The sequence below is a fragment of the Lathamus discolor genome, chromosome 2 (genome assembly GCF_037157495.1).
Source record: "Lathamus discolor isolate bLatDis1 chromosome 2, bLatDis1.hap1, whole genome shotgun sequence".
In the NCBI taxonomy this organism is placed as follows: Eukaryota; Metazoa; Chordata; class Aves; order Psittaciformes; family Psittacidae; genus Lathamus; species Lathamus discolor.
The window spans coordinates 111,248,127-111,266,156 of NC_088885.1; the positions used below are offsets into that span (position 1 = coordinate 111,248,127).

The 18,030-nt window shown below is 38.9% G+C and overlaps 1 protein-coding gene across 4 annotated transcripts in view; it reads left to right on the plus strand.

The window, feature by feature from the left end:
* Positions 1–18,030, plus strand: part of GREB1L (GREB1 like retinoic acid receptor coactivator) — a 138,223-nt gene that overhangs the window by 59,922 nt on the left and 60,271 nt on the right. For 2 of the 4 annotated variants that reach the window (XM_065668095.1, XM_065668096.1), the window contains exons 2-4: positions 3,657–3,760; positions 17,381–17,552; positions 17,787–17,984. In XM_065668095.1, coding sequence (XP_065524167.1) covers positions 17,384–17,552; positions 17,787–17,984 — 367 coding nt within the window. In that variant the 5' untranslated portion in view covers positions 3,657–3,760; positions 17,381–17,383. Of the gene's footprint in view, positions 1–3,656; positions 3,761–16,515; positions 16,536–17,380; positions 17,553–17,786; positions 17,985–18,030 lie in introns of those variants that run through there. The other 2 variants (XM_065668094.1, XM_065668097.1) reach the window with 2 other exon arrangements.

Sequence of the window (18,030 nt, forward strand, 5' to 3'; positions counted from 1 at the left end):
GGATTTATAGTCTGGTGCTTTGATGTTAGCTGTCGTGTGAGTGTAATAGAAAGAGTCCAGATTGGGATAAGGACCTAAAATCATAACTCATCACAAATTCTTTAGCCATCAGCTGAAGAAATGCATATTGTGACTTCCACCTGAGTTTACACTGAACAGAAAACATTTGGTTAATAGGCTGCCTATCCTGGATTTTGTTTTATAACTCTAGCTTTTATGTCCATTATACTCACATGCTGTCAGACTCATGTACTGTAATGATGGCTATTTCCTGTAGCATTTGAAAGCTGAACATGAGATGTTATATAAAGCTTTGCTGAGAGAGAAGGGAATTCTTTGCATCTCACCACAGAGAAGGGATTCCCAGCATTTGTGGCAGCACTTTTGCGACTATGTCTCTGGGAGATGCTAATATGACCTTCCCTTTGTTAAGTAAGAGATTTCTAGCACCACCCAGGGTGCCTCCCTCTTCAACAAGTCCTGTTCCACCATAGAAAATGGGTAGAGAATTTTGGGCATACTTCAAATCCAGCAGTTTTTGCTTCTGTCTTATTTGGCATAGAGTGCAGATCTTCATTTAGAAACAGACATTGTTCTTAGTCAGGTCTGTAGGTGTTGGCTGGAGAATCCATCATTCTCATTTAATTTTTGTTGTAAATGGTATGTGTTTAAATGTCAAAACACTGGGGGGTTTGTTACTTGCAAATTACAGATTTATCAAGCAGCCATGACATTAAAGTAATCTTACTCTAGTTAAAATATGTGTTCGTCAAGGGCACAGGCTTGCATAATGATTCTGAATTCCTGTAGAACTGAGCTGAGCAACAGCTGGTCTGGAGGATGTGTAGATTTTAGCAAGGTAATGTTTGTGTTTTGGCGAAGGACTTGTGTGACATGATGCTGAAACTGTCCTAAAGTGCCTTCTTCCTCCATTGAAGTCTGTAGGGATCCTGAGACAGCTCTTGTGTGAAATTTCTCTGTTCTCTCTGGGCCTCTTGATTTTATCACAGGTAAATTCTACAAAAATCTTCCATGGGTATTAATAAAATTAAACAAAATAGGCCACCAACACCACTGACTACAGCTACAACAGAAAGAATTCTCTGTTTGGCCTTCAATTGTCTCAGATTCCTTTTCTCTGCAATTGTTTTTCCTTTTTTTTCCCCCACTTGAGAGAGGTTTATGGTGCTGTGTCCGTCAGGATAACTGTGTCTTAGGGTTGAAGTTGTATTTCTCCCCGAGTTCCTAGAGGTGATGTTATCTTTTGTTCACTCAGCAGTATGGTCATTCCTGAGAGCATCTGTCACTTTAGGCATTGTAAGATGGATGAGTCTCAAGTGAACTGCTGGTTGAAGCAAATGGTGAAAATAAGAAAAAGCCAAGGGGGTTGGGGAGTCTTCAGAGGGGACAGACAACAAGGAAGCACTGTTAGAAATCAAAAGTAAGCCAGGCGGCCCTGGAAGAAAGAGCCGAGATGGATCACATGTTAGCAGATCCCACAGGTCTCGGAAATGAAGATTGGTGGCTGATGAATTCTGAAGAACTTGACAAAAATGTTGCTGATTTGTTTCCTACTTCATTTGCAAATAAGGGAGGGCCAGAAGGAGATGATCTGAACATCAGATGAAGATATTGTTTGATTTAATGTTTTTTTTTTGTCACATTGTGTTGTAAGGTCAGGACAAATTAATGCTGCCAGTGAGGAAAAGGGTTTGTGGTATGCTGTCTGTCTCAAATATTGTGTGAGAATCTGTCATTTTAAAACCAAACCACTGTATCATCAGTTTAGCTTTTGGAAAAAGCAGTAAGCTTAAAATCCACAGCTATTTGTATTTCAGAAGGTACTTCATGTTTTTAAAAGAGGGAAGATTCACTACAGTCTCTGGTTTAGTTGGAGTAATTGAGTCAAACATTTTAGCTGAAAGAAAGTGATGAAAAAAACCCTACACGAAACCCACAAGAAAACTCCCCCCAAGCCACTGACGAGCAAATCCATCCCCCTCCCAAGGAGAGCAAAGGTCTGTGTTTGCAAAAGCAGCCAGCTAAGGACAAAAGGCACTTACAGCCCCAGTGTGTGTCAAGGTTTGGGAAGGGTCCAGGAGGATCTTGGCTTGAAAAATTATTTTGTCACACTATTGGCATTGGTCCATAAGGGGAAGCACTGGTTGAAAGGTGAAGAAATTAAGATGATTAGAAGCTTTAAAGCTTCACAAATGGTAGAGTATCTCTCTTCTCAATGGATGTAAATAATAGATGAAAGACTGAGAGTGACAACAAAGGATCGGGGCCTTTAAGAGAATGTGTGCAGCCTGAATAGAGGTCTGTGGCCTAGGGCCAAAGGTCTTAGCTTTGAGTGTAATTAGAAGAAAATACAAAAATGTCATTACTAGCAGGTGAAATGTTCAGCACGTGTCTGAAAAATAGCAATTTCAGAGCCAGGAGCTGTTGGAATTGGATTACTGACATTCTGCAATCACCGAAGGCTCTGCAGAGCCCTACAGTTTGGTCAGAAGCTGTGTGCATTAACCTTGTTGGCCATCTGCAATGGAGTCACTGTTAGCATGGTGGGGATGCACAGCCCAAGGGAGCATCGCGGCTCCTTGGCCGTAGAGTTGTTCAATGTCTTTGCTCACAGCAAGCCTCTCCAAAAGCTTTCCTGAGTGAGAGGTAAGGGTTATAGCTGCACCCTTCTAATAGGCTGATTTTTATTATGAAGAGGAGGGGCAGGAAGCTTAAAAATACATTGGTTTAAGTTCAAAAACCTGGGTTTTGAATTCTAGGTCTACAGCTGAAAGAGTCATGCGCGTTGTGGTTTTGAGAGCAGGCCCAAGTCTGTGGTCCCATCTTTAAGCCTAAAATCCCATTTGTGAGCAACAGAGAAAATTCCTTTAAATCTTTTGGCAAAATATTGTTCATTTCTATTGAGAAGCCAAACCAGCTTATGTGCCTAAGAAAGTCTTGTCGAAGTCCAGTCAATGATAACTTAATTTAAAGCTTTTCCTGATGATAATTACTGTTCTGTATAGCCATAGATATTTTAGAAGTTGCTCTTCTGCCTGATGCTTGCTACACCATTGATGTCATTCTTTGGGGTATTTCAGGTGTATTCTCTTTTATAAACTGCAATTTGTATTAGAAATGTTTTCACTTAAATACCTTTCTAGGATGTCAGATAGGAGAGCAACCTGCTAATTCTGATTTCATTTTGAACATTGATCTCCATTTCAAGCGTAGATAACTGCTCACCTATTCTGTTTATTTCTTTTTAAACCAATAGGAAAATAATTGTGTCTACATTATCATTTTTATATATATATATATATATATATATATTTCTGTGACAGTTAATTTTCTCATAGTGCTGGGCTAAGTTCCTAATATTTCATCTGGCAGCTTCAGTGCAAAATACATGCAGATGATTTTGTGACAGACATGTTCTTTACTTCGGGTAGAACACAGAAAAGCAGCCCTGCAGATTCAACCAAGTATTCCTATAAATATAAAAGATGCTTTTTTAAGTTGTCAGCCCTCCTTTCCTCACCCCAGTTCAATTTTCACCCTAAACCAGGTTTAGCTAGTCAGGTTTTCTTGGGTTGCTATAAACTATATGCTGTCACAAGTAATTCTGATCTTTTTTCTCCTTTCTTATTTTTCAGGTGTTCAGGAGTTTTAAACAACTTCGCAGCAAGGCTTCTCAGACTCTTAGCTGCGTCCTTTAATCATGACTGCATTTCAAATAGGTTAAAAGGAATCCGAGAAGGTACTTTACTTGCCTTTCCTAATAGACAATATATTGCTTGTTTTTGTTCAGCATCTGTGCTTTCATTTGCATCGACTACATTTTAGGAACAGTGTGGACTGTAAATAATTATTTTAGTTTTGCTTCAGGCATGTGCAGTGTTTAGGTTCTTCCAAAAAAAAACCTGAAATCCAGTTCATATAATTAAACAGCCTTCACCAAAGAGGGCTGATTTGTGCTTCCATGTTTTTTTGTTACACATCCGCAGTGAGATCAACATTATTTAATGACATTTCTTTTGAAGCTGTAACAATTTTCATCTGCTGTTCTACTTAGAGCCGCTGCAAATACCTAAGCAGCTAGCTAAATAGCTGTTTTATGCACTTGGAGGATGGATGTTTGTTTGCTTGTTTGTCCTCTCAAAGGCTTTAAAACAAATGGCAAGAAGAATGCAGATCTTTGTAATGATCGGGATAGATTTGTGCTTCCAACTGAGATTCTCACACGTCTTTTTTTCCTGACTTCTTAAAGGGGAAGGGGGGGGAGGCTTACCTCAGTATACAATATTGGGCTCGCATAGTTTCTTGTTGCATTTAAATAGCCAGCGTACCCAGAAGGCTGAAGATCTATTCCTGCTTTATGACCTGTTGTATCCCTGGGGCAAGGGCAGCGCAGAGCAGAGCAAGGGGGTCATGGCCACAACCCAGGTTGAGTGGCGCTTGCGGGTTCCCAAAACCTGCCTGCAGGAGCACTTTGCTTGGCAACATCTGGAACATGGTAGAGTCTGGAAGGGGGGGGAACCTCTAGGATTTTGCTTTGCCAGGTGCTAGGAGGAAGCAACATTAGCCTTTTTGATGGGGGGGAGGCAGATTCTGTAGCCCTGAAGTTAGGCTAAACAATTGCAGAGGTCAAAGGACAGCTGAGTGCGGTCAATGAGACACCCTGGGGTGTATTTTGTTACTTAGTAAAAGGAGCAGCATCCTAAAACCCTAAAGGATTCTCTTGAAAATCTGTGTTGTGAAAAGGTTTTATGAGTCTGATGGCAAAAAGTGCTGATTTAGCTAAGGAATGCTTGCTTTTGTCTAAATGAAAGGCTAATCCTTACCAAATGTTGGCAGCTATTATAGTGCAGTCAATGCGGGTCTGAAAGGACAGTTAGAGTAGAAGTGTACTTTGAGATCCCAAATGTTTATCATTTTAATGGTTCTGTAACCAAAAGGATTTCTGAACTTTCACCTTTGATCCTAAAATTTATACTGTGAGCAGAATACTTGAAAAAGTAAGAAGTAAAAAGCTTGACTTACAAATTAAAAGAGTTTGTTCCTTAGGGAGCTGCGCCTGCCTGGTTATTCTATATCCCCTGGCAAATTCGCTTTCAACATCAAGATACTGCCTAGTTTAAACTATGACTTCTTTTAATCTACTATTATTAATTGGTTGAAAAAAAATGTGGGGATTTCCTGGTCTCCAGCAGTATTTGCTGTTCTTGTTTTAGTGCTCACAAATAATGGTAAAGAATAGGTTTTGATTAATTAATTCCTACAATTTGTTTGGCATTATCTTACTTTGAGGCGACAGCTTATTAACACTTAACATTTGTCATAGAAACAGATAAGAAATCAATGTCAGAGCCAAGACCTTGTAAATAACCCAAAAGGAAATGTAATAATGGCTGTCTTCACCAGAGAGGTGGTGGGGGAAGGACCAGGCATGTGGCAGAAAAGGTTCAGTGCTTTTTGTTTTCCTTTGGAAGGGGGGGTTGCTGCAAGACACAACCCGGGGCCTCGCACTCTTTGGCCCTCCTGTCTTACGCAAACACTCATTGTTGTGTTAGGAAGAAAAAGATCCTCGGGAGCCAGCGGTGCTGGCGTTTTTATAGTGACTAACTTGGTGTTTCATTGAGATCTTTAAGAGAACACTGTAAGAAAGAGCAGTAAAAAAGAATACATTACATAATTTTAAAGTGGGGAAAAGGAGCAAAGAAGTTAAGTAATTATTTTTTCTTTTTTTTTAATAAAAAATCATGCTTGCAAAATCCAGCTCTCCAAAGAGCTTAATTTTTAAACTCCTCAGAATTACTCTATGCAGGTGCTTAACATTGATTTACATCAAGGTTAAGGCACCTTTAAACAAATAAAGTTGGGAATGGATAAACCTACTAAAATACAAATCGCCTATTAAACAGAGAAGATGTTTGCATAGCATTCAGGTTGCTACAAAACTGACACATGTCTTGAAACCCTCCTGATAACCCTTTCTAAACTCATCAGGAAATGATAGCATGTGTGTTTGAGGGGTACACAAGGGAGTGGCCAGATAGGATAGAGATGGAAGGTCAGGCCTTAACTTTGACTTTCTAGGCTTCAGCTTCATACTTTTGCAATAAGGCAATAACAAATGAAGAAATGATTTAGGTGCTTTATTTATCAAGGAGGTTGGACTGGCCTTGGCTGTAGAAACTCAGAGATGTCTGTTTTCAGTTTTATCCCTATAAACAATGAGTATCACATTTTACATGTATATCTATATGGAATTAAAGGCTATATAAAATGTATAATAAAACTGCTTAGAGAAATACATATTTGAGCTGTAACGCTTAATTTTATTTGTAACCCTAGAATTTAATTACTCAGTGTGTAAAATGGAAGTGTATGAATTATTAAGACTTCTTTTTTCATCTACTGGAGGAAAATTCTTCTTTCTTTACCAAGTGAATATTTATCAGGTTTGGGGGATTTTTTTGTTTGGGCTTTTTCTTTTTTCCAAGTGGATTTTAGCCTACAGTGGGAATTTTATCCATAGTATTTATATTCTGCTGTGGCAGCAGTCAAAAAAAAGTACTATGAGCACTAGTTTCTTGAACGCCAGTATTTACTGGAAGTTTTCTATGCATGCCTTCAAGAATGCATAGAACCTGGGAATTTTCTGTGTTAGACTCACTAAAACATAATAGCAGCTTTGGGAATCAAGATTGCCTCTGCTGGCATGTTTGTGTTGTGGATAGACTAGTTCAGGCTGCAAGCATCATTAAGACTTTTCCTTTTGGGAAAAAAACAAGTCAAGAAGCATATCTAATGTCTTCAACAGATAATGTATTTTATTATCACTTTTTTCTTCTTCCAAGACATAAAGATCCCATATACAATTTATCGTAGTGGGTCATAAGTTGCATCACAGCACGAAAATAAGCATTAGAAAGAGAAAATGGTTTTCTTCTGCTATTAAGTGTTAATAGTATGTAAGTTTGAATTTTTGCATTTCTGTTTTAAGTAAAGATAAAGGTTTTTCTTTGCCAGACCTAAATGGCATTATAAAAATGCCATTTGTGGATATTTATCTAACAAATACATATTGGGATTCCTAAGTATGTAGAAAAGGCAGCTTGAATGTCAAAGCTCTTCTTTTAAGATACATGCCTGGACGTGGTGTTAAAGTTTTGTGCTGCTGATCGCCTGTTTGTTGCAAATTTCATCTTAACTGAAATCTGGAATGTTGCAGAAGGCCCAGTAGTGATGCACATCTTTGATCTCAAACAGGGGTTGCCTCTGGTAATTTCAGAGATTCTGGACAGAGCTTTGTTTATTTTACCGAAGAATTTGTGGTATTCTGGGGAGGGGAGAAAGTGGAGTCAGCTTTGACACATGATGAACACGTGTAAAAGGAAGAACTCCACAAAGCACTCTGCACTTTGAAGTTCATTTCCACTGAAATTAAATATGATAAATTTCCCACTTTTTTTGGAAATTAAAGTTCTGTGAGCAATTTAGACACTGCTTCCCAGCACCAGAGAAGATGCAAAAAATGCCCAAACGATGTTAGACTTGACATTACTTGTGAATTTAAGCTAACTGTTGCAGTTTTGACTTATGCAGGGATTTCTTGTCCATTCAGTGCGTTGCTTTTTGCATAGAAATAGCCATGAAAGCAGCTGGCTTTGGTCAGGGGTTGGGTTTATTTGGTCTCTGCATCAAGGGCTAAAAGTGACTGCAGAAGAATGAGGTTGGATATGCCTCTTTATGGGAGCTTCAGGTAAGAAAAAAAATTGTTCTTTCTGATGCATATTCTGAGTTCAGAGGAGCAGAAATGTGGTCATTTTGACCTATTTAAAAATGGTGTTTTCAGAAGAGCTGTGCAGGAACGTGCTCTGAGTAAATTTGGTGGGCATTTTGTCACAACCTTTTTGCAAAAGAAGAGGGGTTTGCTTCCACCTTAGATGGTTTCTTTTTAGGGCTGATGGTTTCCAAGCCTCGTAAAAACCAAGGAGACCTCTCTTTCTGACTAGCTTTGTTTTCAGGCAGGGCTTTAGGGAGGAAAACAGTATTTTTTCAGAGAAGGTGAGGAACCAGCAACCCACTTGAACTTCTGCTATCCAAGTGTGTGTTAGGGAAGGTGAGTTTGATTGCTTAAGACAATCTACCACTCCTTGATTTAATTTAACCTTTTAATTCTTAAATCTGTGTTAGGGATTTGTTTCATCATCTTCCTGGAGAGGGAAAGGAATACAACTTGATGCTTTCGGCTAGGTTATGTGCTTTACTGATGAAGCACTTGTGGGAAACGCTGCATGTGAGGCTCTTGGGTACAGGGTGTTATCCTTTGCAGTGCTGCAGACATATTCTGGATGCAGAGACTCTCTTTTTTTTCGAGTTGGTAACCCTGAGATTACTTTCAGGTTGTGTATTTGAAGAACTGCCATGCTAGATCTCCAAATCTGCCAGCTTCAACGGAGGGGAAAGGACTGCTTACGGCAGAAGCTTACAAAGTCCTACTCCAGTGCTTTATTTGTAGTCTATTATAGCTGTCACAAACCAGAACACGCACCAGATAATATGAATGCTGTGGAAAAAGAAGATACTGAGTGGATGTTCCTGAAGAATCAGGTCATCTCTGTTTAAAAAGTTTTAAGAGCCGATGTAATCTGTATTACCATTATGCCTATTACTCAGAAAGGTATATTTTTAGTGCTGTCAGTACGTGTTGTTAGAATTAAGAATTTTCAGAGCAACTAATGTCTCTGTAAGACAAATAGCAGCAATTAGTTTATATTGCTTGGCAATAAAAATTTCTTTTGTCTCCCTTATTTAGTAACACTTTTACATGAGAAAAAAAAATCTAAAAAATAAATAATAAATAAAAAAAAAAAGCACAGGGAAAACCACTTTTACTGCAGATACAGATACCTGGCATGATTTTTGTTGAGGTTTTTCTGCTTAACAGTTGTACTGTGCAATCTGAAGTTGAAGTGTGTCAGAAAGGATGGCATTTTAGCTTCCATTTTCTGGACCTTAGTAGTGAATTTTTACACTGCTTTTCTGTCAAATAATGTTATCTTGATTAGCAGTCTTAAAAAATGTCAAGCAGTGTGTGTATAAGTTCCTGTAGAAATGGTAGCTGGTGCATGCAATAAATAAAAGCATAATCTATGATGTTTAAAACATATATTTTTGCAGACTAATGGCCTAAAGATTTACAATAATTTACATACATCATTTACTAAGCCATAGTGCACAGTACTACTCCATAGTCCTAATGAAGAAATAAACAACAGCAGGCAGGTGACTATGTGCCTACCGTATAGAGGTTTGAAGGCAGATAAGTGGTGTAGAAAGGATGTGCAGGAAAAAACATTAACAAGAATTCCAAACATTACGAACAAGTTGAGCAAACTGTGTGGTTGGAAAACACATAAACATCGTTAGCTTCCTATGGTGGTTTTCTTTAGTCCAGTTGTGTTGAAGAGTTAATATCAAGCTTTACTGATAAGATATTCAAAGGATGCTCGGGATTGTCGGAGAAGTGCTCAGCATCTTCGTAACCTAACCACATCTGCTTGATAGAGATCATCATGCCTTCTGTTTCATGAGCAGTGCAAGTTGAGATATCCTTATTAATGTTCATATCCTGTCATTGTATGGCTCTTTTGAAACACTGGTAACTTTCCCTTTCTCAGGACAGATGCAATCCCTCAGGGAAAAAAATATAGTTCATGAAAGTAAGCAGTTAGTGATATTTATCAGCATTAAAATTGTTGACAAATGCGGACTTGTGTTTTGTATTTAGAAAGATGTGACAAGACTGTAATAGTTCTGAATAATTTGAACTAGTACTTACTTGATATGGTTGTTAGCTAACAACTTACAATAAGATCTGTGTATTACTAGCACAATATATATTGTCAGTGAATGACTGTACACTTATGCATATGAAAAAGTATATAAAAGTAACAAGGTTTCAATAACTGTTAGATTTGGGAACAGGTATCAATTTTGAATACATGATTTGGGGAACAAATTTGGGCTCAGAAAAACATTTCAGTAAGGAGCAAAATGCTACATGCAGTTATGGTCATTTAAATAGTTATTACACTAATTATTTATACACTACAGCAGTTTTATCTGCTGTGCTACTAGCGGTGGTAGCTGAAAGGATTCAGATGTGTACCTTGCCTAATTGTGCTACAACCGCAAGTTGCTAGGAGAATAAATCATAATTCATGTCTGCAGCTAATTGCAAAATCAAAATTACACAGCAAAAATATGCCTTAATCCTAGAGCTGGGATTAAGCACCACTACCAATTTGGTTGTACTGCACCGGCATTAATAATGTGGTTAGTAGTCCTATTGATTTAGGGCAGAGAACATAAATGAGGAAAGTTATGTATAAGCATGCTCATTTCAAGGAAGCAGGCTGGGATTTTCAGAAGTACTCCTTAGTGACTTTTTGTGCCCCTTGTGCAATGAGTGTGTAAGCATCCAAGTACATATTCCTTTTAAATGTGTGAGTACATACTCCTTTTAAAATAATGAAGTCTTCAATATTAGTGGAACTTCAAAATTAAAAGCTAGATTTGTTGGGTGATAACTTTTTTTTTCCACCTGAATGTTTTTCTGTCGAAAAGAAGAGAGGAAAAAAGAAAATGTAGCTCTCTTGTTGAAGGTGGATGATAATGTTCCATTCCCTATGTACATTGTGAAAGATCCCAGTAGCATAAAAAGATTTGCTCCATCTTCTACAAATTAATTTCAAAAACCCTGGAAAAAGGTCACAGTCACTCATCTGCTAATTTCATAACAACATTTAAAAGGGCTCTAAAAGCCTTAGAGTCAGAATACGCTAAATTGAGATGATTAACTCTGGAAAGCTTCTATATTACGAAAGACATTGCATTTCTGGCAACTGAATTTTCATTAACTCTTCTACTCTTCTATAGCCTTTATGGTCAAATTCATTGTCGTCTGACTTCCTGTCACTGTTCACAGCCCTGTATCATTGACCTTTCCATGAAACAACAGGGGATGCAATGGGAGAAGACTAAGAAGGATATACATATATTAAATATTATAAACACAAAATATGGTTTATTTTTTCTAATTAAATTCCTTTTTCCACAGTAAGAAGGCAGAGGAGAAATACTTAGGCAAATGGTATATTTGCAGAAGTTGGGGGGTAGAGGACGGTTGTGTGAACAGATGTGGGTGGATGAGAGTGTAAAAAAGACAGTAACAGTGTATGGGTGCATGCAACTGGTGATATAGTGCCTATCTGTATGTGAGCATTTAAATGCAGAAGACAGTCTTTGCCCATGAAAATGAGCTGTGCATTTACAATAGTTGTCAAAAGATGCTCTTGATTCCAAGTACCCCACCAAATGGTATTGGCTAGTTTTGCTTCATTAATGTTCCAGTGTCTTTATAGTACTTTTTCATGTAGTTTTACATATTCAGGAAGGCATATATTGCTTTAAATGCTTCTATTATAGCGTCATTTATTCACAGAAACTAACTTTTGCATAGTGTGCAGTCACTGTATGAGTTCACGTGAATTAAGTAGTGAGTTCAGATGTCTTCTTTCATCTGCTTGTTTATTGATGAAATAGCATCAGATGAAGTTTGCCACATGCTTAATCCTTGAATCTTCTCAGTCCTTGCTAGAGGAATGTGTTGAGCATTCCCAGTGCACTGACAGCACAAATTTCCCTCTCTCTGTGTGCCATGAGAGTTCAACCAACCTGAAATGCAACATTTCTTTTCTGAATGGGAGCAGTAACCTAGAGAAGAGTAAATTCAGTGCGAGGTCTGTGCAGTTCTTGTCACAAAGCTTCATGTGCAGAAATCTTGTGGAACAATTTCCAGCTCCAGTTTGGGGAGAAGAAAAACTGACTGTTGTTGGGTTTATGTCATTTGATTCTATCTACCCAGTCTTAACTTTAAAATACTGTTTTAAACCTTCAGCCTTACAAAAGGTTGCATCTGAAGCTTGAGACATTTTTATCAGAACATTTGAAAGATGAAGGAAAATGTGGGAGGTTAGGCAATAAACGTAAGTGCTGAACTTGTAACTTAAAACTTCTGAACTACCACTTTGTAAAACTTGACTTGAGCTTAACTTGCAGTAACACTGCACCTCACAATATATTCTATCGTTGATTGCAGCTGTAAACTCCTTTTTATGTGTACAGTTCAGTAAATAATACTGTTAAAAGAACCCTAATGAGACATTCCAAATTTTAAGTAAAAGAGATGAGATTATGTTTCAGTTTCCATTCTTGGTGGTTTTCCTTTTTCACCTTCAGTGTTAAATCACTGCTGATTTATACTCTGAAACTGAAAACTCCCAAATCACTGACTTTTAATTTAAAACTGCAATTCAGACTTAATTTTTGCAGTATTTGGGGGTGATTTAAAGTTCACAGTTTCATGCATGTAAGTTCAATTTACTAACACCATCCTGAATTCAGGTGTGAATTTTATCTTTAGTATGTTTATTGTTTCGTGAGCTATGACTGAAGACAGTGGGTATAGTCATGGGGTGGAAGGGATGGAGCAGTAAGGGCATAGCAGCCTCCGTATTAAGCACCACTTGTGATTTGCTTTCTGTTTCACACTTTGGGAAAACAGCTGCCCTATTGCACCATCCTGTGTGTGTGTAGCTCTGCCGTGTATCCATTTGTCTTTCTCTGTCCGTGGAATTGTCCAAATCACAGGTAATCTGATGCAGTACTCCAAGTACAAATACTATGAATTGAGCCATAAGAGGAAAAACCTCGTCAGGAAAAAAAAAGCATCCTTGATTTTTCCCATTCCTCTGGCACAGTAGTGGCAATATCAGACCGAAAGACTGGATTTTATCAATATTGGATGCTATATATACTTTCTTCAAAATAAAATGAAAACTAAAAATGAAAGAAAACTCCACTGTAAACAGAGTCAATACAAACTAACCGTGTTTTTCCTGAAAGACTTTGTGAATGATTTATCTACTACTTGCTACAGAAGATTGTAAATTCTTTTACAGTTGAATTTGAATATTCTTAACCAAGACAAAAGCGGGGCGAGTATCTCAGGATCTTGAAAGGACTGTGGGGGGGGAAAAGGGATCTTACAAAGGTTATGAGGTAAGGGATCTGTTAATGAGACTACCCTGCCTTGCGCTCTCGTATTGACTCACACATGTCTTTCCCTACTGAATGCTACAGTTAATGCTGGATATATATTTTTTACTTCGAAGTCTACACTTTTAATTAGTATACATATTTGTTGTTGTCATTATCAATTGTCATCCTTTCTGCTGTATGCATGTTCATAATGCATCCTAATGATACTCTAATAGGAAAAAATAATACTCTCAGAACATCAATAAGAATGACGTAAATAATAGAAAATGCTAGCTGTGCCTGAAACAACCAGTTCCCAAACAATTCTGCAGCATAAATAGATGCCTGGTCTCTCTTTGCCTAAGATAACCCTTTGAGATACAGAAGCTGTGCTGAGCCTGGCAGGAACTTGCTTTTTGTTCCTTGTGAAGGAACTTGCTTTCTTTCCCTTTGAAGAGAAACTTTCCTGTGGGGTTAGGCCAGATCAGAAGCCAGATTATGTGTTTTGGAGAACACAATTACATCATTAGGTTAAACACAAAGTAAGGACTCGATAGAGCCGACTTAATGGAGGGTGTTTGCATCAGATTCATCATTCGCTATCAGGTAATTGTGAAATTGCTTTAAGCCATAACAACAACACTCACCCCCTCCCTCATCCTCCTGTTCAGTTCCTCTCCTTTAAAGTCTCTGGGGTCATGACCTACCTGGAGGCCAAATATGCGGTATCTGGTGTACTGAATGATCTGATTATGTTTTTACTAGCAAAGGCTTCAACTCAATGTGCAGTTCTAGCTCCTGAGAGCTATTGAGTAACAATCCACTTTTCAGAGGCTACTTTTTTTTGGTATGTGAAGTACCATAGTACCATTTTTCTAAACCATTTTACTATTACCAGTTACCATTTTTCTAGCGGGTAATCTTTACTGTACTTACACACTGCTGGACCTGGGCTCTCGAACATCCAGCGCCATGTTTCTGCACTGATCTTTTGAAACCTGGATGACAGCCTGGGACAAGATTATTTGTCTGAGTTAACAAGACTTCCTTGTAAGTTCAGCTTCTGAGGTTGAGAGCGTGATCAGAATTTCCTTGGGTCCTTCACTGCATGGTTAAGTGATACAGTGCTAAAATCATCTTTGAAATTTGGCTTTCTTTACTTCCATTTCTTTCTGCTTTGATGGAAGCTCCCAGTAATTGTAGGTTTTATTCGCTTAATGAATGCCCATATTTATTTTTTGATTAAAACATATAGCATTAATACTACCTGACTTGTGGTCAGGTTAGTGGAATTTCATTATTGCCTTTTTCACGTGTCTTTGTAAGGACCCAGACTGAGGTGTGAGGGCTGCTTTTCAACTCTGTTGTCAGGCAGCTCTCAAGCTCCAGCAAATCTCCCAGTGAATCCTCTAGTTCAGTGCTGGGCAACTGCAAAGAAGACTTGAAGTAGGTTTAGGACATCTGCGTTAAAAGACACATAGCCGCAGTGGGGATGTGTTGGGTAATAGTATACGATGCCTTAGTATCTGCAGAGAAGTACCCTGAGAGTGACAGACCCTGGAGGTGCATGTGATCTGAATATTAAGAAATTCTCCTCATTTCATGTTTTGCTGCAGGTTTCATTTTGAAATTACTCAATTTTAATTGCTTGTCTGTACTAAGGTTTAAAGGAATGAAATAAAAATCTTCGGACTGAATAGAGTGGCAAAGATGGTGAGGTAAAAAGGGAAAACGTGGAGAGTGGCAGTTGTCAAACTGAATCTCCTTCCTTGGCATGATGTGTGTGTATGGAGAACATACAACAGCAAATCTTACTATACGTATGTACTCCACATAATGCACATAGTAACATCCTGCAGAGTCTAATCCAAAGCAGAGTTCAAACGGTTGTTAAGAGAAGTAGGCAAATTGTGAATTTCACTGCTACCCAGTGGTGCAGGTAAAAGGAAAGATGAGGGCTGGAATAAAGTATTACAGACGTACAAACTGCTCATCTCTGTGAGTTTAACCAGCTCTGTGCTGAATTAGCTCCAATTAGTGTGTGTGTAGATGTGGAAATAATTATGTACCCCCAAATCAAACCTCCTGCCTCTTAGAAACCTCTCAGTGCATGCTCTGGTGTAGTTTGGTGCAGCATGGACAAATAGAGGACAGTGGGTGTGAGGGTGAGAGCTGGTGTATCAGCGTTGACAGGAGACTGCAGAGGAGCTCCTCAGTCAAGTCCGGCTCGGTTTCCGCTCAGACACTGTCAGATAGTCTCAGTCGCACTCGGGACTGTCTGTCCAACATCCCCCTGAGCTCACAGATGCTGTCACATGTGCAGAGTTTCAGGGAAACCTTGTCTTAATTTCACTGTACAGAGGAACAAGGTTTTATTTGTTAATTTTTACCACCTGGCCTCATGGAGGAATGTAGGGTAGATATATTATTTGGATAACTTTTTGTAACAATGAGCGTTGATGTAGTTACATTAAATCACTGGTTTTGGTCACATTTAAATGCAGGTAATGGCAGGATTACAGATTAACAGAAATGGGGGTGGTTCCTCTTTTTTCTGCTTTCCCCTGCCCTTCTAATTTCACCAACTTACTTTTCCTTCAGACCCTTTGCTGCCTCCTGAACCCTGCTCCATACACATGAACATGTTTAAACCTCATTATGCTGCTGCTGCCTCCTGTGCTGCTGCTTCGGTGCACTCACTGGGATCGGCCTCACATTTACATTTGGAGGAGGAAAACTAAGCCCTTCCTAATTGCACCAGGCATTTAGAGGTAGAACCAAAAGCAGAAACACTAAAGCATCAGTACTTTGAATTGGTGTTTTGGGGCAGGATGGATCAGGATGGCACAATTCAAACAGGCCAGCTCCTGTCCCCTGTCAAGGGAGAGCCTCCTGCTCCCCCTGCCTCTGCTCTGCCCGTTTTAGTTCCCTTCAACTCCAAATGAGGCTCAGCTGCCCTAATGGCCTCGGGCAGTGTTAGGAAATCAGTGCTGGCTCCCTGATGTTGGGCTCCAGGGCTCCCAGCATCCCCTGGCACAGCCTAGCAGGGCCCCAGCTCTGTGGTACCTCTGCCTGACCTGTCTTGCACAAGCATATCCCCAACAAGCCTTCCTCCCACTCTGCTTCTATGCCAGTTTCTAAGCTTTCTTGGCATTTCCAATTGCAATCTTGTTTTCTTTTGGCAAGCTAGAAATGTCCTCTGTTAATATTAACCAACTTTCTCAGGTAAATCTGTGCCAATCACCATCCACAGGCAAGTCTCTTTGTATGGTTGCCAGAGAGGCAAATGAAACAGCCTGGCTCACCAGCAGGCTATGTGTGCATACTATGTATTTTATTAATAGTTTCCTATGAAAGTAGCTGGCATAGATTGTCACATGGGTTGTGGAAGATGTGGAGGATGGACAGACTTCAGGCAAATGGTGTGCTATGGGAATTAAAAATTTCCTGATTCTTAAAGATTGGTTAGTTTTTATTATGGTATTTCAAGTAAAGGCTTTTCATTTGAACGTATTCCTAAAATCCTACCTCAAGCACGTTGTTATCACTATGCTAGCATAAAGTATAATTAAAAATAAAAACATTTCACAGCATTTGCTGTGTATGGTTTGATTGCTATTTATTTATCTCTCTTTTTTTTTTCTTAGATCTTTTATTGTAAGAATATGACTAGATCATTTGAATTCTGTGGATCAGACTACGTGATTCATAGTGTTACTCTGAAGACAAGTTGTGAAGACCTTGAAAAAACAGAGAACTGATCTTTCACATAATTTCAGTTAATATTAGCAAGAGCAAAACATCCAGTTATTGGATGTCTCTTGTTTCTCTGCAAATGATGGCATACTAACAAGTAAAATCACGTAAACACACTGTTAGAAAACTAACAATGAAGCTAAACTTGATGTTTTTAATTTTCGGTGGTACTCACCCTTCTGTAGCTGACTGAAAATCCTAATAATGATTTTATCTATTCTCCATTAAATTCAACACCAGGCAGGTTCCCGAGGCTGTTGAGAGGCTGTGTATGCAGTGTGTTGGAAATGTGCTAAAAGCCGTCATTGAAATGAAAAGGTGCAGTCTACCAGACTGAGTGAGAAATGTGAACATGTAGTACTAGTTAGAGGTGTTACTTTCACAGCATACTTTCTTAATAACTTCGTATCACTGTCATGATGGATGTTAATAAGACCTCACTCTTCATTTGCAAATGATCTGCACAGGCATTTTCTCATCCCCTTATCAGCGATTTTATTTGTGTTTCTAGATCATGGGGAATTCATATGCAGGGCAACTAAAATCTGCCCGTTTTGAAGAAGCCCTTCATAACTCTATAGAAGCTTCTTTGAGATGTAGCAGTGTGGTCCCACGGCCGATCTTCTCACAGCTGTACCTGGATCCTGACCAGCCACCTTTCTTGCCGGAAGGTAACCGTGAAAGTATGCCACATTTCAATTGTTTTTCTGTGTGAGAAAAGGGTGGGATGCATTTCATTAATAATAATAATAATCATAATAAGCCCCCCAAACTGGACAGCTGTTCATTGTGTTAAACCAAATCTGAATCTTAGGCTTCACTAAGGAGAAAGCATGGCATGCTGGTTATTTTTGTAAAGGAGATAGATGCAAATGCTCTTCAAGTGAAAAGCTGGTTTTCTTTTTGATTCCTCTCAGATGTGAAGCCAAAGGTAGAAGAGCTGGATAAAGAGTTAGTACATCGCTATTCACAAAATGGAAACCTGGACTTTTCTACCAACCAAACTGTTAACGAAATGGAAGATGAAGAGGAGGATGAAGACATGTCAGATTCAAGTAGTCCACCAATCCCATACTCACAAAAACCTGCCCCAGAAGGGTCTTGCACTACTGATGGTTGGTATCCATTTTTTTACTGTGTGATCTTTACAATTAATTCTCA